General features: G+C 38.5%; 1 protein-coding gene across 1 annotated transcript in view; it reads left to right on the plus strand.

The window, feature by feature from the left end:
- The first annotated feature begins 12,059 nt into the window (after window positions 1-12,059).
- The window catches only part of LOC108698479 (interleukin-13 receptor subunit alpha-1), a 38,041-nt gene continuing 25,953 nt past the window's right edge, over window positions 12,060-24,147 (plus strand). Inside the window, exon 1 of the mRNA XM_018229992.2 lies at window positions 12,060-12,389. Within this exon, the coding sequence (XP_018085481.1) occupies window positions 12,251-12,389 (139 nt within the window). The 5' untranslated portion in view covers window positions 12,060-12,250. The remainder of the gene's footprint in view (window positions 12,390-24,147) is intronic.

Consider the following 24,147-nt stretch of genomic DNA (forward strand, 5'->3'; position numbering starts at 1 on the left):
ACTTTTTTAGAGCTCAGCCAGAGAGCATACACTAATGTCATTTGGATTCTTGAAGGACAGAGGAAAGTTGCTGCCTCCAAGGCAATCCAAGCTAGAAAAAACTGAGTTAAAGAAGAAAAGGGGTTGGAGAAGTTCTTTCAGTTTGCTCTGCCTGCAGTGAGAAGGTGTTAACATGTAGTGCAATACAGAGAAATCCATATTTCCTATAAAAACTGAATACCAGAGATGTTAGCAGTGGGCAACAATATGACAATTATTGATCAATGGTTTTCTTGTGCATCGCATACAGTACAAAACATCTTTACAGAGTATGGCAAACGCTATTATGCTTGTGTTTTTTATTTCACCCAGGTATTTGCTAAATATCATCCGCTTTTTTATGCTTAGTGTATTTATTATTACATTTTCCCAAAAATTTGCTTTTTTTGGAAAAAAATCTGATTTTTTCAGTCTTCTTCATCCGATTTTCACGATTTTTTGTGGCATTTTCTCCAAAAAACGGGGTATTGCATAAAACCCAGCACACATAAAAAAATCATTGGGACTTCTCCCCCTGACTTATATGCAACCTCAACAGGTCTGAGATGACGGATTTTCAGATTCTGACTTTTCCGTCCTCAGGGTTTAATAAATTCCGAGACATTTGTGATTTTCTAAATGTCTGGTTTTATAAAAACAAATCATGATTTTTTTCGTGATTTTTGCATTCAGAGTTTAGTAAATAACCCCCTTAATGTACAAGTCAACCCCAGAGAACAGAAAGGGATAAAGAACTACTATATTTCATTTTAAAACTATATAGATATGTGGCATTAATATATGGAAAGTAGCCTAGAATTATTTAAGACATATCAATGGGTTTAAAAATGTATGCACTAAACAGGGCAAAATACTGAATAGAAAAGTACTTTTGTTTTGTGACTGTGTTTCATCAGAGCAACTGTAGATTCTGTAGCAATTACAGTAGAAATTGTGAAAAATGTTTGTCTGATCCACAATTCTGTTTGTTTTTCCTAGAGGAAGATTAAGGGGTGGAAATATTGGAAATTGCTTGAAATAAATCACTTGTTATTGGTTGTTTTAAACAGTACATACTGGATGTTTATAAATTAGGTCCCCTTTGCCAATATTCCTTGGGTGTTGGTATGAACGGTGAATTCAAAACTTAGTAAGCATTACATAACAAATGGATCCTAAAGTCCTGTGTGCTGTTTCTTGCTCTATTTCAATTCTGAAGTATGCTAAAATGCCCTGCGCAATTATTTTTAGGTAGATCGTATAAGAACTGCAGTCATTTAGAACTCTTTGCAGGACAATGGTTTGGGGCCCCCACAAAGCCCTTGCCATTTTCTTTTATGAACAGACACATATTGCCTTACAACTGCACTACCAGTAATACATTGTGTGTAATACAATGCTGTGCTCCACACTAGCACCCCAGCAAAATATAATCATTTTGCTGATGCAGATTCCTCATTGACTGTGGACAGCAGCCAGCTGTGAGACAAACAGATGGAAGAGAAGAATACACTCTACACTCAATGAGAACACTTTTCCAGGACAAAACCAAGGTAGATGCTCCTTTCAAAAATATAAAGGTAATATTAAGCAGTAATTATTTTGGCACAGGATATATTAATATGTTGGGTTACTAAATTTGTCTTGCACATATCATTGATACTGAATAGCTCATTTGAGCACCTCTGTTATGATTTCTTAATTAAATGTTTGGATAAAAAACAGTATTTTGTAAATATCAATATCACCCGTGTGCTGCTGCTTATTTTTTATGCTTGCCAGATGCTCAGCTGTTATTGAGGCTGTTCCCAACTGCCTGTAATAGACACTTTTTGATTGGTGCTGTCACCTGTTGGGAAACAGCCGCTGCTCAGGGCAAAAACACTTGCTTCAACAACCATATGCCCTGGGTGCCATCATCCTAAACATCTTTGTGTGACTTTGTCAGGGCTTAAAGCTAATTGTATTTGTGTTGTTTGTTGTCTGACACATCCCTTTGGGTTATTAATATTTATACAAAAAGGTAAGGGTGAAGCTTTATGAAGGATCAAACTCAGGAAACCAAAAGGTTTCCCAGGAACTGGAATTTTTTTTTTCTTAATCAAAATTCACACATTTTATCAAAGTAGATCAATGCTTTGCTAGATTAAAAAAATAAATAATTAAATCTGTAAATCCCCATAATCTTTATCTTTACTACATAGAGTGCTCCTGTTTGCAGAATGGGTTACTCTACTGGATCCAATGGCTTTTCAGAACATTCTAAATGTCATTATTACAGGATGTAAGGGGGAAGAAAGAGAACGACCTCTTTATCTCAGCTATATATATGATTGTGAGCTCTACCTGCCAAAAGAAGCTCCAAGTTAGACGATAATAAACATGCAGCGAGGAAGCAGAGGATTCTCTGCCCATGTACAGCTTGCAATTTGCTGGCTTTTTAATTAAAAAAACAAAGTTTTGTAATCTCATGCCAGAACCTCTAAATCTTTATGAAATATTTAGTACTTGCACTGCAAGGATTGTGTTTTGTGCGTGCAGAAGGAACATTAACGCTCGGGTATTTTGTCTGTCATACACATAACAGTGCCCTGAGGCCTGACACACCTAAAACATTCTAAGTTCTCTGCATTTTTTGGAAAGTGCCACTGGTGCCAAACAGGATTTTGTGGCAGTCTGAGGCCCAAGCTCTAGGTTAGAGGATTGAAGAGGGTGGTTTTTCTTTTAGGACTTTTAAGTAACCCATTCAAATGAGAATGGCATAATTTCACCTCTTGCAGTTTGTGCTAATATCTACTTAAAGGGATACTGTCATGGGAAAATATGTTTTTTTCAAAATGCATCAGTTAATAGTGCTGCTCCTGCAGACTTCTGCACTGAAATCCATTTCTCAAAAGAGTGAACAATTCCCCAGCTTCCCCAGTCATGTGACTTGTGCTAGCAATTTATGATGGAACTACTTTCTGGCAGGCTGTTATTTCTCCTATTTAATGTAACTGAATCAGTCTCAGTGGGACTTGGCTTTTACTATTGAGTGCTGTTCTTATATCTACCAGGGAGCTGTTATCTTGTGTTAGGGAGCTGCTATCTTGTTACCTTCCCATTGTTCTGTTGTTAGGCTGCTGGGGGAAAGGGGGGGAGAGATCACTCCAACTTGCAGTGCAGCAGTAAAGAGTGACTGAAGTTTATCAGAGCACAAGTCACATGACTGGCGGCAGCTGGGAAACTGACAATATGTCTAGCCCCATGTCTTTTGAAAAATGGATTTCAGTGCAGAATTCTGCTGGAGCAGCACTATTTACTGATGCATTTTGAAAAAACATGTTTTTCCCCATAACAATATCTCTTTAAGCTATTGATAAACATATTCATTCCCCAGCATACCATGAGGGAAACCTCAGGACCAGTACCCATCTCTAATGCCCATCTGTAATCCCAGTTGTGAAATATAGCAATTGTACGGCCCAAAGCCAGCACTAGGGTTTCAAATAATACTTTGCATGGACCCCTGACTGCTCTGATGCAGACTTACTGATGCCGCCCCACACTTATCTTTCAGAGCGTCAGCAAAAGGTGAGCAATTGTGCTCTCTTCACTAGAAGAGTAAAAAAAAAACTAATTTTAGTTCATAAGATTACCAGGAACAGCTTTTTGCCACATCTTGGTATAACTGTCTTTGTATAATATAAAAACAGAGAAACAGCCAATGTCCAGCAAATATGTGCATATATGGAACCAACTGCCTATAGTATATACTGACAGAGAACAATTTGAATTCTATCATAGAATGTAGTATCATATCTTAAGTTGTATCATACTTTTCAGTGTTAGTTGGGGACCAATCAGCCCATGTTAGATTTCACTTAATGTAAAACAACACCTACAGAACAGGTTGTACCATTATCAGTCCCATCATTTAACATGTACCACCTTTCAACTCAGGTCTTCTCCAGCCTTTCCTATCACCCTTCAGTCCCCATTAATCTCTGCCCACAGAAGATTTCTATCTCTTGCTGCAGCCCAATGGTGGTCCCTTCTTGTCTAAAATGCCAACAACATGAAAAGTTCAAGTCCCACACACCTCACCCCATGTACATCAGTCCTGCACTGATTTCTCTGTTCCCAGACTGCAGTCCTGTCCCTTGTAGCCCCTCCCTGTTTGACCAGGCTGCGCAAATATTCAGAAAGAGGGCAGAAAAGTAGAACAGCGAACTTGTAAAAATGAAAGTAACTTCTCCCAATACTTGATTTCCGCAGCAGACATTAGACAAAAACCTGCATTGCTACAAAGCATATAGTGCACAGAGCTGGACATGCACTGCTGAGTCTCATATTGCTTAGGAGGCTTGATCTGTAAGTTAGGCATAGGATCTCTACCCTATTTTGTAGTTATACAGGCTATAAAAAGCACAACAGTGTTTTTGTACAGTATGCTGGAATACATTTCTTTATGTTTAAGGGGCAAGTCAACCCCAAAATAAAAATGTGCCTGATAAAAGAAAAGATCTTTCTAAGCAGCTTTCCAACATGCATTTATTAAAAAAATGTCATTGCTCTGGAAGATATTTGTAAAACAATTGCTATTAAAAGCGGCATGCGCTTAACTCCTGGTTTTACTATATAAACAACATTGCAAAAGTCTTAGTTCCCCAGCAGCAAAGACAGGTCTGTTAATCAGCTGCCTTATCTTACATTGTATCAACCGTCTGAGACATCAGGGCAAAGAATCGAAAGGGAAAAACACTGCGTTCAATAGCAACACATATATAAATAACTTTGTAATGAATTTTGTAATGAATGGATATTGCAAAGTTGCTTAGAATTATGTTTTCTTTCATTAGGCAAAAAAAATTATATTTTGGGTTTAAATTCTTTAAAGTTTGCTCCTGTCTACCAACTGCATCTTGGCAACAAATGAGAGGGTTTTAATTCTATAGTTTTTTTAGAGATTCACGAATGGCATTTGACTCATTTATCTACTTGGTTAGGTAATACAGTGTAACTATTTAGAAAGTGGGGTTGTCGGAGCGCTTAAAAGCTCACTAAAATCAGGGCCACCCCAGTCACGAGGCAAGTTGAGAACCTTGCCTCAGGCGGCATATAGCGGCCAGTTACAGGGGCGGCAAAAAAAACTTTTCTGGAAATTTGGCTCTGCTAGTGCAGTAAGTGCAGTAAGTGCTCTCTGCATTACTGATGTGCCCCCCCTTTTGACCCACTGTAACGATAAAGTTTTAACTGCAGAAAACTGGGGGGTGGCATCTGGGCCGCTGCTTCAGGCAGCAGCAGCCCTAGGAACGACCCCCACTGGAGTGACTGGATGTCTAATATAATAGCCAGAACATTACTTCCTGCTTTTCAGCTCTCTAACTCTGAATTAGTCAGCGACTTGAAGGGGGGGGGGGCACCTGGTACATATCTGTTCAGTGAGTTTGTAATTGATCCTCAGCATTCAGCTCAGATTCAATAGCAAACAGTTATGACCCATGTGCCCCCCCCCCTCAAGTCACTTATTGCCTGGTAACCAATCAGTGAAAACCAAGCAAAAAGCAGAAAAGCAGGAAGTAGTGTTCTGGCTATTATGTTAGACATCCAGTCACTCCAGCCTTTATACATTAATTTTTGCCTAACTAACTATATTAGAAACATTTTTTATTTTGCACAGTCTATCTATTTATCCAGTTTTTATTTTTATACTGAACAATTACTTTAAAGGGGTTGTTCACCTTCCAAACACTTTTTTAAGTTCAGTTTTCAGATTGTTCACCAGAAATAAAGGATTTTTTCTATTACTTTTATTTCTATTTTTTTACAGTTTTTCCAAAATTTAAGTTTAAAAGTCTAGCAGCTCAGTAATCCAGGTGCTGATTTTGAACTGTTACATTTAATTATAACAATTGCATCTGTGGAGTATTAGCACCTAATGTATTAATTCTAACGGTTGCTTTTATTGAAACTCAGGGATTCTGCTCAGCAGGGACAAAGATAAAAAATGTATCAACGAAATGTATCAGTTTAGAACAGAGTTGGTTACCCCCCTCCCAGAGCTGCTTCATAAGACATAAGAAGGTGAAAAATTAACGTCAATAAACAGTTGCAAAGGTAATTGAAAAACGTCTTTATTTCTGGGGAACCAACTGAACTGAAAAAAAAAAAAGTGTTGGAAGGTGAACAACGCCTTTAAAGGCTAGGGTTATATTTATCAAAGAGATCGCCACAGAGTGAAATTCCGCCACTCTCCATTCATTTCTATGGGATTTTGAACGGCAAATTTATCAAAGGATGAACTTTTGCTTTAACCCTTTGATAAATACTCTTTTAAAAATCCCATAGAAATGAATGGAGAGTCGCGGAATTTCGCTCTAGAGGACTGTTGCAATCCCTAACTTCACTCTTTGATAAATATACCCCTATGTATTTGAGTAGAACACAATGGAAGGTGTGATAAGCCAGTTTCATTATAAACATAAAAAGAGAGAAAGCTGATCAATGCACATTCTCTGGCCCCCGTGTAATTAGTATACTTATAATTAGTATACATTTTCAAAAATGGCAATGTAACGACTGTATTCTACAAAATGTACCTGTTATGCAAATGCTATGTAAATGCCACAGTTCAGTTTAAATAGCTATTTATATAAATATCTGAGCCTCTGAAACAAACAAGCAATTTGTACCACTGAAGGGTAACAGTATTTTACATTTAAATACCTATAGAATTTTTTTTGTGTGTGTGTTTCTCACCCTTTAAAGTTTTCCCTTGGCTTTATCAGTTCTGTGAACTTGCTAAACCAGTTCTTTGCACACTAGCTTACAAATCCAGTAACATCAGGGAATGAAAATACCCTAAAACCATTTACAGATAATGTTCCCTTAGTCTGCACTTTCCAGAATTCCCCACCACAACTAGGCAGGATGATATTTCTATTTAAATAGACCAAGAGGTGACTGTAACAAACTGCAACTACAAGAAAACAGAATAGTTAGAATAGAATGTCAAGTCCTGGTCTGCCTCCCAGTTGGGGCAAGTGCTCTTCTTATTCATCACTATAATCTCAGGGCCAGCAACAAGTAATGTTATAAGAAGAGCACGGACAACTTGTTAGACACACTTTTTAGTTCCTAAATCCTTCAGATTTCTGTATCTCAAAGAGGGCACGCGGTTTTAAAAAACAATGACTTAAAAAGAAAAAGAAAGGCAGCTTAATGCTTGGATAATTATATAGTGGTGTAATATATGATGGTGCTATCTCTTTAAATACATATTTATGGGTTAGTGATGTCAATTAAGGCAGTGTGCATTTAAATAAATGTATTAGTGACACAGTGCCAGAGGGCAAATATCTATGCTGCATCCAACTGAGAGAATATAAAATGACAACACTGTTGTTTCTGGTAAGAACTTGCTGCAGAATGTTGCCCAGCCGTAACAGGATTTGCTCTGTTTGTGTGAAGCACAACAGCACTGAATAAACAGCCCTGAAGCATAAGCTTCTGTGACAAGCACACCTCAATTTCTGATTGATGATTTATGACGAACTCTAAGCTTAGCTTCTCAATAGCTGCTCAGAGGACACTGAGCATGTGCAGCATCACTGACACACCTAACAATATCCATGATGGGGGGCTTTTGTGCACACATTTGAAGGTCTTAATCATTAGAGTTTAAAGAAATGCTGAACCATTAGCCTGGTGCAGTAACTTCAGTATAATGTGGTGAATCTAACCAAATTCGTTTGTAGGGGTTAGTTATCCTTTAAAATCTGATACATTCATTTCTTAATCGTAATTTAAAGGGATACTGTCATGGGAAAACATTTTTAAATGCATCAGTTTATCGTGCTGTACTGAAATCCGTTTTTTCAAAAAGCAAACAGATATTTTATATTTAATTTTTAAATATGAAATTTGGCTAGATGTATTGTCTGTTTCCCAGGAGCACCCAGTCATGTGACTTGTGATCTGATAAACTTCCATAACTCTTTACTGCTGTACTGCAAATTTGAGTGATATCACCCCCTCCTTCCCCATCCACCAGCAGCCTAACAACCAGGACCAGGCCAAGCAATTCTGGCACCCTAGGCAAGGGTTTCAATCAGTGCCCCCCCACCAGGTCCTGCATTACCATTTCCCACCTTACCATTAATATTGCCCCCTGTACCTGTGCCAGCACCCACAATATTGCCCCAAAATATGTACTTTTTGCCAGCAGGAGCCAAAAATCCATCATATTGCCCCAAATATGTACCTGTGCCAGCAGCAGCCAAAAATCCATTTTATTGCCCCTAATTATCTTTTTACCTGTACAAGCGGCAGCCAAGATATTGCCCACAAATATGTACCTGTGCCAGCAGCTGCCAAGAAGTTGGTGGGGAGAGCTTCTGCCTGCAGTATGAATCATGGGCAAGAGGCGCTTTATAAAATTTAAAAACTATTAAAAGCCAAGCAAACCAGTGTTTAAAAAAAAATTCCCCTTAAAAGTGTGCCCCCCCTCCGTGATTGCACCCTAGGCGGGGGCCTACTCTGCCTACCCCTAGTCCCGGCCCTGTTAACAAAAGAACAATGGGAAGGTAGCCAGATAGCAGCTCCCTAACACAAGATAGCAGCTGCCTGGTAGATCTAAGGACAGCACTCAATAGTAAAATCCAGGTCCCACTGCGACACATTCAGTTAAATTTAGTAGGAGAAACAACAGCCTGCCAGAAAGCAGTTCCATAGTGCAGCGCTGTCTCTTTCTGAAATCACATGACCAGGCAAAATGACCTGAGATGGCTTACAACTAAATACACACAAAATACACTTCTTGGTTCAGGAATTATATTTTATATGGTAAAGTGAATTATTTGCAGTGTAAACAGTGTAATTTAGAAATAAAAACGACATCATACAAACCATGACAGAACCCATTTAAGTTACAAAGCATGCTGCCTGAACTTGTGGGACTGTATTCATACATTGCTGGCATTCCTCTGGTGCCTCAGAGAAGTGTATCAACTGGTTTAGTGAGTTTCCAAGCAGCATTTTCTCCCTTTCAGACCACGAGTATCAGAATATGATGGGCACATAAATGACATGAGTTAGGTTTCCAATCGATAATATATTATTCAAACTGAATATGTCATCCCAGGGGGGTTTTTTTATTGCAAAGACTTTTGCATCATAATTAACAGTAAAATTCTACTGAAATGGTAAAGGGGAATTATGTTTATAGCACTTTTCTCCCATGGGACTCAAAGCACCTGTAGACATTATAGGTGCGCTAAATATGCCATTAAAGCAGGAGATTAAATGGCTTGTTGTTGATGTGATTGCAGCATTTTAGGATTTATTGCTGCTGCTTCTGCTTTCGGTCTAGTAAAAGCCTCACAGTACATCATGGGATTTGCAGTTGTATTTATAATAATCAGTTCTGTAATACCATAAATTTAAAGCACAGCATTCTGAGTGATATAATGACAGCTGCTGGCAGTGGTAAAATTAGGGGGTCCTATTGCTGTAGAACACGGCTGTCCAACTGACGGCCCGCGACACCCCCTCATGTGGCCCTCCACATCAAAATCTGACTGCTGTGTCTGTGTACCATATGTAAAATTTAAAAGGTATCACTACAGAGATTAACTGGCCCCTGCATTGTTTAAACCTCAAATTCACACTGTAATCTACTGCATTGTTCACACCTGTGATCCCCCTGTATTGTTCACACTTGTGACACCTCTATTGTTCACTCCCCTAAACCCTGTACTGTTCTACCTGAGACCCAGACTGAAACTGCCACATTGTTCATCTGTTCACACTTTATACAAAATGCTAATGGGGCACCAGCACTGTGTCACTGTATGTAGTACATATAAGACTGGTCCTGATTCCTGTCTCCTGCTCTGTTCTGTCTTCCCTATGGTCCTGTGTGTGTCATACTTTGGTATTGGTTCTGGGGGTTTGTTAGCATTTGAAAATTATTGTTAGTGGCCCCTAAGGTGTTTAATCATATGCTGGGGTACTGTATTATACACAGGGGAGGAGGAGGCATATAGATTTATGGGTATGGCTTATATGACTTAGCCTTTTTCACATATGAGTGCCATCCTTGCCAGGACAGGCACAAGGTAGTTTGGCACCCTAGGCAAGAGCTTTAATCAGTGCCCCCCTGTCCTGCATTACCATTTCCCTCCTTACCATGATGGTTTTTAAATAAAGAGAGCAAGAAAGTGTGCAACATTTTTTCATTTATATTACTACTCCCTATACCTGTACCAGCAAGCTCAGCAGCCATCCATAATACACCCCGCCTGTACCTGTACCAGCAAGCTCAGCAGCCAATTATCATACAGCCTTCCTGGAGCCATCATATTGCCCCCAATCTTTACCTGTGTCAGCAGCAGCCAAAAATAAATCTGATCACATCATATTGCCCCCAAGTATTTCTGAACCTGTGCCAGCGCCCAGCAGCAACAGCAAACATATGGGCCCCAAATCTGTACCTGGCTGTGCCAGCAGGAAGCTTCACACTTTACAGTAATAGAAAGAATGTCTTCAGTTCAGTGCAACTGTGCAAGGCTGAGAGCAGCGAGAGTCACACCAAGCAGCCCCCCAGCTCTCTGCCTCTCACTGTCATCCAACACATCAGTGATGTCATTGACGTGTGTACGCACGTCGCGCTGCACCGCACAGAAGGAGCTATTACTTGCCGGTAAGAGGGAGAAGGTGAAGGAGATGGATTCCACCCAGCTGGGTGACCGTGATTACTGAAACAAATTATTAAATAAACGCTTGAAAAAAACAAAAAAGTAAAAAAAAAAAAAAAAAATCCCCTTAAAAGTGCACCCCTCAATGATGGCACCCCAGACAGCCGCCTACTCTGCCTACCCCTAGTTCCGGCCCTGATCCCTGCAGTGAGCACCAACCATTTGGTTTTTTGGTGTGCTATTAATATGGACATGGTCCTGTGGTAACATGGGTGTGGTTTAAAGTGGGTGTGGTCTAAAAACAGGGCGTGGCTAACACTGGCTTCCGTTATCGGGCCTTCACCATGTAGATTAGAAAAATTTCGGCCCTTGGTACCATAGAAGTTGGACAGCACTGCTGTAGAAGGTCCAAATACTTGTTAGATACAGGAGAAGTACTATCTAAGATGAAAGAAGACACTCATTTTTGGTGGTGTGACTATCCCCACTAGGGATGGGCAATTTTTTCGCCTTGTTTTGCCAAAAAAATGACGAGTATAGACTTGTATGGCGTTGTGCATCAAAATAAAAAGACGCGCCGGTAGACTTTAATGGGCGTCTGCGACATTTTTGGCAAAGCGAAACAGGTCAAATTCGCCCATTCCTAATCCCCACCGCATGTGGAGCAGGACGTATGGACTGCTGCTATTTCTGTCCAGTGACAGACAAAATGTCTCTGTCATTTACCTTTAGGAATTTAAAATTTGAAGGGGACCTCCACTCAAAAACAGTTTTTTTTGCCTAATAGAAGAACATGTAATTGTACACAACTTTCCAATATACTTGCTGTCAATGGGTTTAAGATTACATAGTTACATAGTAAAGTTGGGTTGAAAAAAGACCAAAGCCCATCAAGTTCAATCCCTCCAAATGAAAGCCAGCACCCCTGCATACACACACTCACACCGACCCCTCCATACACTCACTGAAACTGTTCGGAAATTATTAGTATTAGGTTATTAGTAAACATAATTGCTATTAAAAAAAATATATCTGTTTATATATTCTGCACTCCTGATTCTGACTTCTGACACAATGTAGCAGAAACGGCTGATGAAAAGACCTTGAAGAGAACCCACTATGCCACTTCAAAGGAAAGCATTGACTAATCAGAGTGTACAGGATTTCACATGCTTTGTCATAAAACAGATTTGTTTTGAAAGAATGTTCAAGACTATAAAGTAAATGATAATTCTGGGTGTTTGGCTTCATGTCATCTGTCATTTACACACCCACCCACACACACACACACACACACACACTCTTTTCTATAAAGGGGAGGAAAGAACAATGACACTTGCTGAGCTGCAGAAATAAAGAAAGGATATATTCCTTTTGAGAAGGTGGAGTTAGAGTTTAGTAGTGTGGGAGGTTACTGTGTGGGATGATGAAAAGGGTGTGTGACTGCATATTCTTGGAAGTGGAGCATTGCTGTACAGAACAGAACTCCTGTCCGTCCAACTTGCTGTGGGATAGGAGCCTTGTGTGAGTGTCTGCTTGGGATGTGACAGTGTATGAGCTGGGCATTTCACTCTAGCCTGGGACGTGTGACTACAGGAATGGGGGAAAGGCAAAATCATATCATTTCAGCCATACTGTGCCTGATCTCAGTGCTGTGCTGTTCAGGACCATTTGCTGTCACGGCTCAGCAGGGTGAGTGCTTTTAAACTTTGTTTTTTACTCCAGAGAAAATACAGCAAAAGAAGGGCTTCAACAAAAGCCAGAAGTTCAAGTGCTCCTTCTTTAACCCTGTATGTCCCAGCCATGGTGTGACAGCTTTATATATGTGAGACTTAGACAGTAAACTCAGTTTACCTGGCCTAGTTTTCCGTGAATTTGCATATTTACAGCCTGGCAAAGCAGGTGCCCTGTATTTGGGCACAGCAACACTGGATATTCCATAGAAAACTGTCACAAACACAAAGGCGGACTGTCATTTTTCATATTAGGTATATAGGTAACCTAAATGTGGCTTCTGACCCTTAAAGTGCAGGGGCTATTTTGTTTTGGGCAGCAGCACAGAGCAGATTGAGTATACAGAAACTGTCCACCCTGCCTGCCTAAGGGCTCTTACAGACGAGCGTTTTTACCTGCGCTCCCCTGCGTTCCGTTTTTCTATGTTCAGCCGCCGGGGAGCGCAGGGATAGACGCATTACATTTTTTCCAATGGGACTGTACTCACACAGGCGCGTGTAGGCGCCGAACGCAGGTTGAGACGCAACATGCTGCATTTTTCCTGCGTTCGGCGCCTATACGCGCCTGTGTGAGTACAGCCCCATTGTAAAAAATGTATTGCGTCTATTCCTGCGCTCCCCTGTGGGTGAACACAGAAAAACGGAACGCAGGGGAGCGCAGGTAAAAACACTCGTCTGTAAGAGCCCTAAGTGCTACAAAACAAATCATCAGGGGAGGGATGTGTGGGATAAAAGCTCAGGAAATACTACCACTTGACCCCAGGAATGGCTTATCATGCCAGGTTCTGTATATAGTCTCCCAGAATATAATAAACCATCCTGGAGGTGCCCAGCTATCATATTCTTCAGTAAAATATTACAAACTGAAATGTATTTGCCTAAAACCCTGTATTATAAAAGAAAAGAACATGAATTAACCATTTACACTGGTTAGGTTAGTAAGTATAACCGCAATTGAAAATAATATTTGTTCCTTTCCATTCTTTGCACTGCTGGTTCTGACTCCTGACGCAATTCATCAGAAGCAGCTGCTTAACAGACCTGCAGGAGAACTGACTTTTGCTGTAGTGTTTCAAGAGTCAGAAACAGAAAATTGAAAGGAATAAACAAATACTGCTCTTATATAACTTTTTTTTAATGAATATAGATTTCTTTCATTATTGTAATTTTTTAATACATGGGCATATTGTTTGGTGAAAAAATAATATCGTTTGAAGGAAAATTACCTGAAAGTTATATTCTTTCCCATATTTACAGCATAGACTGACAATTGATAATTAAATGTGTATCCTTGGCCATGGTATACTCACCATGTGGGGGGCTATTCTATTCTATTCACTTCCATGTTTGAAATATTAATGGTAGACTCTTCCAAACAGAATACTGATAGGTAATGAAAATGAAGGCTATATGACATTGTTGAAACAAGTACAGTGACATGTTAGAACTTAGACAGCGCCAGTCATGACTAGAGTTGCTCTGCAGAAGAATCTCTTAAAAGTAATTGCTATGAAATCATCATCCGTTTTTTATCATTTTATTTTTCTTTATCTAATTATAAACATATCTTAGAGAATGTAATATATTTATAAATTCTAGAGAATATATAAATATATTTTTTTCCATATATTTATGAACTTGCCTGGCCATTTCATTATTTTCTGTCACTGGTTTTATACCTTATACTCCCAGGGCAATCTCTACTTGCATAAACAGGTTAATTCAGTGCAAATTTCATGCCCAGTGCTGCAAAAACAAGTTTGTATGTAATTATAATAGCTATGCCAGCTTGTATGCCAACTGAATAATCGTGTTTATATATATATATATATATATATATATATATATATATATATATATATATATATATATATATATATATATATATATGTAAAAAACTCTAGCCATCTAGTGAAATAAAAATAGATAGGTGCTCCTCGAGAGGAAGCAAATAGATACAGTTAGGAGCACTCACGGGTATCGTGAGAAATAAAAAATAACTGGTGTTAATTCAAAAGACAAAGGGAAACAAAACCCTTAGAGACAAATAGGCACGCGTTTGTGCCTTATCTCTAACAAATGATTTTATGAGATCCTATATTCAAGAGCAAATACTTAGAATCAGGTCAGCTGAGAGCACCACAATTGAATTATACAACAAGAAACGTTTAGGACTCTAACACACAGGTGTTTTTTCCCGCGCTCCACTGCGTTGCTCTTTCTTCCGTTCAGCCACAGGGGAGCGCAGGAGTAGACACACTTAATTATTGTGAAGGGGGCTGTACTCACACAGACGCATGTAAGCGCCAAATGCAGGTGGGACGCAGCAGGTTGCATTTCACCTGCGATCAGCGCATACATGCATCTGTGTGAGTACAGCCCCCTTCATAATAATTGAGTGCATCTACTCCTGCGCTCCCCTGCGGCTGAACAAAAAAAACTGCAATGCAGGGGATCGCAGGAAAAAACGCCTGTGTGTAAGAGCCCTTAACGTTTCTTGTTGTATAATTCAATTGTGGTGCTCTCAGCTGACCTGATTCTAAGTATTTGCTCTTGAATATAGGATCTCATAAAATCATTTGTTAGAGATAAGGCACAAACGCGTGCCTATTTGTCTCTAAGGGTTTTGTTTCCCTTTGTCTTTTGAATTAACACCAGTTATTTTTTATTTCTCACGATACCCCTGAGTGCTCCTAACTGTATCTATTTGCTTCCTCTCCAGGAGCACCCGGGATTTGATTAATTGATTAATATATATATATAAATATAAATATATATATATATAAACACGATTATTCAGTTGGCATACAAGCTGGCTTAGCTATTATAATTACATACAAACTTCACATAACTTTACTGGCTAAGCCGGTTTGTATGCAGCTTTGGTTTGTGCACACATTTTAACATGGTGCATGCAATAACTGATAGTAGCCAATTGGATGTTTACTTTGAAGAAGGAGACCGGTTAATCTTATAGCTGCTATGGGTTACATGAACTGGAGCAAACTTTGAAGCTGTTATTATAGTACTTGCAATAAATTGCTCAAGGTTCCATACAAAGAAAGGCTACCTGTGTTACAGTGCTTGCCAGGAGCCCTTTCTTCATTCTGTTAAAGTGTAAGTTGGGCACTGTGCCCATGGGTAGGCAACAATTGTATTGCGTGTGCAGACTGAGTAAAAATATCTGAAGAAATCAATTTATATTGATTAAACAGATTGATATACAACAAACACAGACACATGGGGGGGAGAATTCTTTACTGCAGGACAGCTGGGGATCATTTATAATCTTGTCCCTAAGCAGTAACCCATCAGACGTTTGCTTTCATTATTCTAACTGTGTGTGGCTGAGAAAAGCTACTCACTGATTGGTTCTTGCCCAGGTTGCAAGTTTGTCCAGTGTTTACTAATGAGCTGGCGTTGATTTTCCAGGTCCCTCACAAGCGCCAGTGAACGATTACAACTTTGGGCAAACCATTGATATCACCGGGGTTGCCAGCAAGTTGCCATACTGGTTCAGGGGCATCACAGCACCCTGTACTTCATTACCTTTCACTTGCAGCTGCTATATTCTGCCTCAGCCCAAAAAGTAAATAGAAAGCTAAAAGGGGGAAAATAAGTGCCTGTAGGTGAATATGTGTAACTGAACAGGAATAGAAACCATGTGCTAGTATGGAGCATATTTATTAAGCTGTGCAAAAACAAAACACGTTTATTCTTAGGGGCATATTTATTATGCTGTGGAAAATGAAATTTTCTGAAAAAAAGATGTAAAAAGCTGTGGCGGATTTATCAAGGTGCGTGTAATTTTACCCCATGCGAATGCCAGATTGGCCGCCGCTATTTTACATTACTTCCAGCGGAAGTCGCTTTAAGAGAAAATGGAAAAATGTCCACCGTTGATGTGTGGTGTATTATCCCGCTGTTACACAGCATAATAAATATGCCCCTATGTTTATACAGAGTGTTTGCATGTGTTATTATACTTGGTAATATCTGCTGTTATATCACATGTTGATAAACACTGTACATATGCTAAATAATTCACTTACACGGACTATAATGCAGTTCATTGAATTCCACACCTTCATTTAACCACTTACCCTCTTTAACGGCTTACCTGCCTGTGATACGTCTTGCTAGTGGATCAAGGACTTCTGGGAATTCCTGCTCGTGTGTTTATAAGTACACATATCATTACTGTATCAAGTCCCAAAAAATGAGGAGGTGAAGCTTAAGCCAAAAAATGGCCCTTTAGAGGCAACATCATTAGGCTTGAAGTTTCCACTGAAGATATGTAACAGATGTACCAACCTGCTGTGTAACCTATGGGAGATACTATGCAGGGACACACATGCATTGGATGCAGCGCAGCATAATATAAAATATATGAAAATAGATTTTCATGCCCCAAATTATACATTGTATTTATACACTAACATCTGTCTCCCATATAGCACATCCCGTGTTTAGCAGAAGACATTTGACCCCTGAAACTACAGCGTGGGAGTCAAGTGCAAAAAAAAAAATCACAGGAGTGAGGGAAACATGAAGCCCCCTTTAGAAAACAATTATTACGAAATATTGCAATAACAATTGTAATTAAGAAATCTATTATAGTTTATAAAATACAACATATTTAATTAAGTTTAAACAATAGTCACCCAAATAATTTGCCATCAGTGTAAATGTAAACGTCTCAGAAATACTGTAAACTGTACATGTAAACATACAAGTGCTAAATTAAGTGTATTTTTTTTTAATATGTTTTTATTATTTTTCAAACATGTGTTACATTTTCTGGAAGTAACGTACGTCTCCTTGAAGATTCATAATGATCATTAATGTTACATGTATTAAAACATAAGAAAATGAAAGAATTATTATTTTTTTTTTAAAACATGAAAAAGAAATAGCATTAAAACAGGATTAATATGGTTAAGTATATTCATAAACTAACTTAGTTTTCACAGGTTAGGTTTGATTTACTTTAACTAAGAAGCCAAAGTCGATTGACGCTGTGACTCCTGGGGGAGGGATCTTGTGATCGTTCTGATCCTTTCATATGAATCTTGAGTATATTGATTTGTTTCTAGTAATAATGTATTACTGCTCAAGGTTTCTGAGTCATACCATGTTGTGTTTTGAAAAGTATGGCTAGTTAAGTATCGAAGTGGTTGCGGGAGACTATTGATATATGTAGTCCAGATAGAGAAAAAGGTTTTTTTTTGTTTTTCTTTTAAATCTCTTTTATTTTCACATTTTAATGAACATGTACATTAGTTTAGGAAGTTGTATATTCCTAAACTAGCAGTATATAAGTTTAGGATCACCATATGAGTTACAACTTTAACCTTACAAATTAAGGAATAGAAGATAGATAGATAGGCTGTGCAAAATAAAACATGTTTCTAATATAGTTATAGTTATATAGTTATACATGTAATGTATAAAGGCTGGAGTGACTGGGTGTCTAACATAATAGCCAGAACACTACTTCCTGCTTTTCAGCTCTCTAACTCTGAGTTAGTCAGTGAATTGAAGGGGGGCCACATGGTACATTTTTGTTCAGTGAGTTTGTAATTGACCCTCAGCATTCAGCTCAGATTCAAAAGCAACAGATATGACCCATGTGGCCCCCTTCAAGTCTATGATTGGTTACTACCTGGTAACCAATCAATGTAAACCAAGAGAGCTGAAAAGTAGTGTTCTGGCTATTATATTAGACATCCAGTCTCTCCAGCCTTTATACATTACAAATTTGGCTAACTAACTATATTAGAAACATTTTTTATCTTGCAAAGCCTATCTATTCATACAGTTTTTATTTTTTCACTGAACAATTCCTTTAAGCTGAAATTTTCTCAGTTTACAATTTGGATTTGCAGTAATTCTGTCATGGGAACCATATTTTTTGGATGCTTATCCATTTGGTCTGTTAATAAAGCATTTTAAGTATAATACATTTTGTGTTTTTAACTTGCTCCTCCTGTTTTGTTATGGCTTCCAGCCAGTCCATATAAAAGATGTGGTATAATTTCTGTTTAGTAAGTGTGATTGAGGGGGTTTCTGTTGAGAGCCACTGATGAAGTATTGTCTTACGAGACGCCGCTGCTAATCTCTCTGCCAAATGTTTTTCCCCTTTGTCTAGATGTGGGTAAGCTGTTACAATACTAAATAATGCCCAATCAATAGTTAGTTGGATCGCTTTATTTACTATCTGCATCCAATAGGAGGCTACTTCCAGCCAAAAGGTTTGTACCTTCGGGCACCACCAGAGCATGTGGAGGAGGTCTGCCTTGGGGGCTGAGCATCGAGTACATCTGTCTGAAGGGAGATTTCATATTTTAAAAGGTTTTCAGGTGTAAGGTAAGAGTTATGAAGGAGTTGGAGGGCCATTTCTTGGTACCCGCTGGTTGGCAATAGTCTTGTTATATATATATGTGGGATTTTAAAATATCTGTGATGGGTATCTGTGGCATTAGCGAAGTCCATTTGAATATGGGGGTTTGTGCCATGTCTATGTTTATAGTTGTTCGTATTATGTAGTATATTTGTGCAGTTGTGCGTCTTGTGGTTTTGTCTTTCCAAAGGTTGTCTACCTCATTATCAACTCCTATGTCTTTCATTCTGTGAATTGTGGCTTTTGCAGTATCTATATGCTGAGGAAAGAATGTGGGCTTGTAAAATGGAGTTTTTGTTCAGATAGTGAGAGCAATTCAGTACCTTTTTTTCCCATATATTGTGGAGTCCTTTTTCTTGCCAAGTGTGTAAAAGTGAGTTAGAAATTCCTATGGGGAATCCTTTATTTCCTAACCATGTTAAATATGGTGAATGGTATGGGGAAGATGGTGTTTTGATCGTAAAGATTGGCAGGTTTTGTAGGTGTCAAAAAAAATAATGGATTATCTTTTACTTGTTGGGGGATGGTTGAAGATGGCGTAGAGTGTAGAAGGAAATTGAGAGCAAGATCTCCTGGTAATTAAGCGTATATTTTTATGCATATTTCTCTCATTCTTTTTTGAAGTTGATTATTTTGATTTACTAATGTTGTAGGGCCCAAAGTGCTGCTGGTCAGTCTATTGTACTTCAGTACCAAAATGTATATCAGGAAGAAATGCAAAAAAGGCTGTTTGAAATAACTTGCTCACCGACCCACTTACCATTATTTTATTTATTTATGGTAATGCTGTAATTTATGGTAAAAACTGTAAGGGCTCACAGGCTCAGTTAGAAGTAGCGGACTAAAGAGGAAGCAATAGTCCAACACAGTTTGCGGTACAGATTAGGATGAGACAAAAGAGTGGTCAAAGTCCAGGCGAGGGATCAGTCCAGGCAGCAAGGTTCAATATCCAGGAAACGGGCCGAGGTCAATAAACAGGAATCAATAGCAGAAAAGTCACAGGACGCACCCAGGAACACCATATAGTGGAACCTATAATTGGGCAATGTTCTCTGTGTCCAGGCTCCTTTGGCGCCAAAATAGACGTGATGACATCATGACGCTGGCGTCCTGACGCTGGCGACTGTCGCAGGCGTACTGACGCTGGCATCCAGACACTATCGTTCCGTTGCAGGTGTACTGATGCTGGCGTCCATTGTTGCGCATGTCGATGCTCTGACATCGTGCCGCGTGGGAAGGCTGGGCTCCGCCATCTTCCACAATAGTCCGGTAAGGTTTCCTTACAGAAACATTGCAGGGATGGTCTGGGAGCATAACATTCTCCAAGCAGCATTGTGTTTTAATGTCAATGTTATGTAACTGAGTTCTGGGAGGCTCACATAACATATTTTAAAAATGATTTGTTTGCACAATATGAACCAAAATGAATGATGTCACTTGCAAGATGTTACATATGTCAGTGCCTAGTGGACTAATTACATAACATGCAAATTGGCAGAAAGTACTTACACTGTATAGGGAATACAGGTTTGGGATTTTATTCCATCTGCTCTTTTCAAAAATCTTTTATATTTTGCATATATACCGTAACCGTTTTATTTAAGAAAAATTATTTTGACTCCATTGCCACATTAGGAACAAAATATGGAGAATAATATTCTAACAATGGATTCTGATATGTTCAAAGGACCAGTTAATGATGTGGGACTTCCAGAGGGAATTGCTTTGTATTTCAATTCTTCTCAGCAGCCAACTCTCTGGAACTCATTTATAAACACTATACAAATTTGCACCTGGGCAGTAACCCATAGCAACCAATCAGTGATTAGCTTTTCAGTCAGCTGCAGGTTCAGTGCTGAAAGCAATCATCTGATTGGCTTCCACGGATTACAGCCCAGAAGCAAATTTGCCCGCTGTTTATAAATTACCATCTATCTTTATTCCCTTTGAGATTCATGCTGTTTACTGATGATAAATAAAAAGAAAAAAATACATCTTCTAGGCAAAAGGACCCCCCCCCCTAAAACATATATTGGATTTAACTGTCATTCAAAATCAGACACCCAACTCCTGCATAAAGAGAGAATAAAGAGGAACAGATGCTGAGAGGGGATAGTGAAGATTAAATTGAATGTTCAGAAACGGTTCAGAATTTTTAGTTGAGTTTTTAGAAAGTTTCTTATTTCAGTATGATAAAGCTTATATTACATTTTCATCTTCATGATAGTTCCCCTTTAAAAACTAATTCTAGGCAACTTTATAATATACACAAATTACATATTTCTGATGCTTTTGAAATGATATATAAATGCAATTGCATGTGAAAGCAGTACTGTATTTGTTTTTCCCTCTATTGTAGTGTATTTTGTTGGGATTCCGCTACATCTTTTAATCAGCTTTAATCAGTTGCCTGCTACATTGTTTCAGGAGTCAGAGCCAAAAGAAGAGAGGAGAATGTAAACAGACAGACAGCTACTGCTTTTTATAGCAATTATATTCACAAATAATTTTATTTACAAATAACCATGGAAACGGTATATATTACAGTTGCTTTGAATGACATCAAAAACACCGTTTTTGGAGTGGAGGATCCCTCCTAAGAAAGTTCTGGGCTTTGCTGCAGATCACTTCCAGGAGTAGTCAGCCCAATATTTTGGTGCTCTATAAATACATGTTAATAATAATAATAATAATAGTCGGTGGGAACAGCTGTGAGTATGCCACACAAGTGCCAAAATCCACTGAGAACGGGGACTAATACGTGCCCTTTCAGCTCATAATGGCATAATGATTTTTCCAAAAATAAGACTTCAGCAGTTATCACGTATGCTCCTTTTATCACTGCCAAGTTGGGCAGAATTCTTAAGGGCAGTCACACAAGTGAAGGTTTTGCAACTCAAGCTTTCCCTGTTGCTTTGGCTTTGCCAATTCTTTTTGGTACTGATTTTGCTTGGTTTAATGCAATATATTTGGGCAAGTAAAACTTTCACAAAATTATATGACCACAAAAAATGTTTGTGGGATGTTTGCCTGCCAGAACTTTGTTTGGCTCAGCTTTGGCAATGCTTTGGATATTGTAAAAAGCAGATATCAAAACATAAAATATTGTAGGTCAAGAGTTGGCATAACTACTTTTGATTCATACATTTGTGCTGTAGAATGCAAGCAGTGCAACATTATGAAAGAAACCAATAAAAGTATCAAGGTGTCTCCAAAAAAATTCACTGGTAAAAATTCAGTACATTTATAAATGGATATAAAAAAAAAAAAACCTTCCCAAATATAAAAACAAACCTTACAATGCTGAAAAGGCCAAGCTCAACCTAATATAGCAAAAATGTATAATAACATGTATATGATGGTATGATATGCTGCTCAGTTAGAATGGGAAAGCCCTGGAAGTTTTGAAACAAAAGTCACGTAGTTTAATCCTTAGTCAAATGAAGCGACACATCAATCAATATGGATTAGTCATACTATTATGAGCAGCATAAACAATGTCAGCTTGTGTTTTCTTACAAATGTTGAACATTCAGTCTGTATGAACAATCTCGACTCGGACTGTGACGTGAAATGAAATTATTATTTCTTTGTGTCTGGTAATTAAAACAAGCACAATAGAGATCTCTCTATATTATGTTATACATGTTATTATAAGTAGGATCCACAGACGTAACTACAGAGAAAGCAGACCCTGCGGCTGCAAGGGGGTCCAAGTGTATAGGGCGCCCAGTAAGGTCATAATTAATGAGTAATTTATTTTCAATACTTGTTTTATTTACAGTTTTAGCACTACAATATGTAATTCATTTGAAGAGCAATATATCTTGGTAGCATAGTTCAAATTACCAATGTTTTATAGCCATAAATTGAGTTTGCTCTGGGACCCAGTAACATCTAGTTACTCCACTGGTAAGATCTTTCTTACAGAGTATGTCAACAATATTCTCATACAATGTGGCCTCAAAGCTTCATATCGGCTCAGTTGGGCAACTGGGGTTTAGCATCGAAAGGCTGGTAGCCACAGCTAAAATGACTGTACTGTATTTGTTCAATTGCTTATTTATTTTGAGCTGTGGAAGGGTCACGGGAGCCATAATTAACAGCTGGACGAATGTTCTGCGAAATTCACGAAACTCATTGAAGTCAATGGACGTCAAAATCATTTGACGCAAGTGACAATTTTTATACTTGCGACTATTTGGTCCAAATGCATTTAAGCATTTTTTAAACACTTTTTATGTGCACGACAATTTTTATGTGTGACATTTTTTTTTTTGGACGCAGTGGATTTTTCGCAGGCAAATTGACGTTGTAGTTTCGCGAATTCGTGTCTGCCGAATTTATTCGCCCACCACTATTAACAGCTGCTTGGCTGGATCATATAGTATAGATTTAAATGCAGTACTACAGTAAGCTAAAACATGTCAGAAATTCCAAGTGAAATTTGATATAATATCACAAAATAGCTGCTTATCTTCAGGGCAATGTCATTCAGATTGTATTCCAAGTAATGGGTTTTGGAGGTACTGTTAATACATGCAAGATAATTAAAGGGTAAACACTGAAATAAAAATGGTAAAGAATATGCTCTTCATAGGAGGGAATTACAATGCCCCCGTCACAGAGGAACTTGTTGTCAGTCTACCCAAGACTGTGGTAGAAATAACATAGTCTGACTAAATCTGCAGAAACATCTTCCTGTGCTTGTGAGGGGGCTGAGATACACACACACACACACACACACACACACACAGAGCTACAGACTTTAAAGCTGCACCTGCACTGTATGTTCCCTGAAGGCACAAGTGGTGCAATACTAAAAATGTTTATGTCAATGAAATGGATAGTAAATTGTAAGAGCAATCGGTAGCTTTAAAAACATTTCCTGGGTGCATATTTTCCACATTACTCATAGGTAAATATGAAACTACCTCCATAGACAGTAGCAGGCTACCAATGTATGATCAGTAATAGTTTAGGTTAAATTAGGGAATTTTGTAATTCATTGGAAACTGATTTTTTTTTTCTGTTCATATGCAGCCAAATTGCATGACAAGCATCAACTGTATGCCTGGTTCTTATAGTGCAGGCATTAACCAACACTTTAGAGTTGTTATGCTTGTCTTGCACATTACTACTATTTGGGGTACAATTCAGTGTTGGTCTAAAATAAAAATATGCTTCTGCATGTATCATATCTTCCTAGAGCCAGGGCTCTATCTGCAGGGTGCTTGTATGTCTTCCCCATGTCTGCATACGTTTCTTTGTTGCTCATCCCAAAGAAATCAAAGTCACTGATTTTGTTTTTATA

Source organism: Xenopus laevis, chromosome 8L, assembly GCF_017654675.1.
Source record: "Xenopus laevis strain J_2021 chromosome 8L, Xenopus_laevis_v10.1, whole genome shotgun sequence".
NCBI classification, from domain to species: domain Eukaryota; kingdom Metazoa; phylum Chordata; class Amphibia; order Anura; family Pipidae; genus Xenopus; species Xenopus laevis.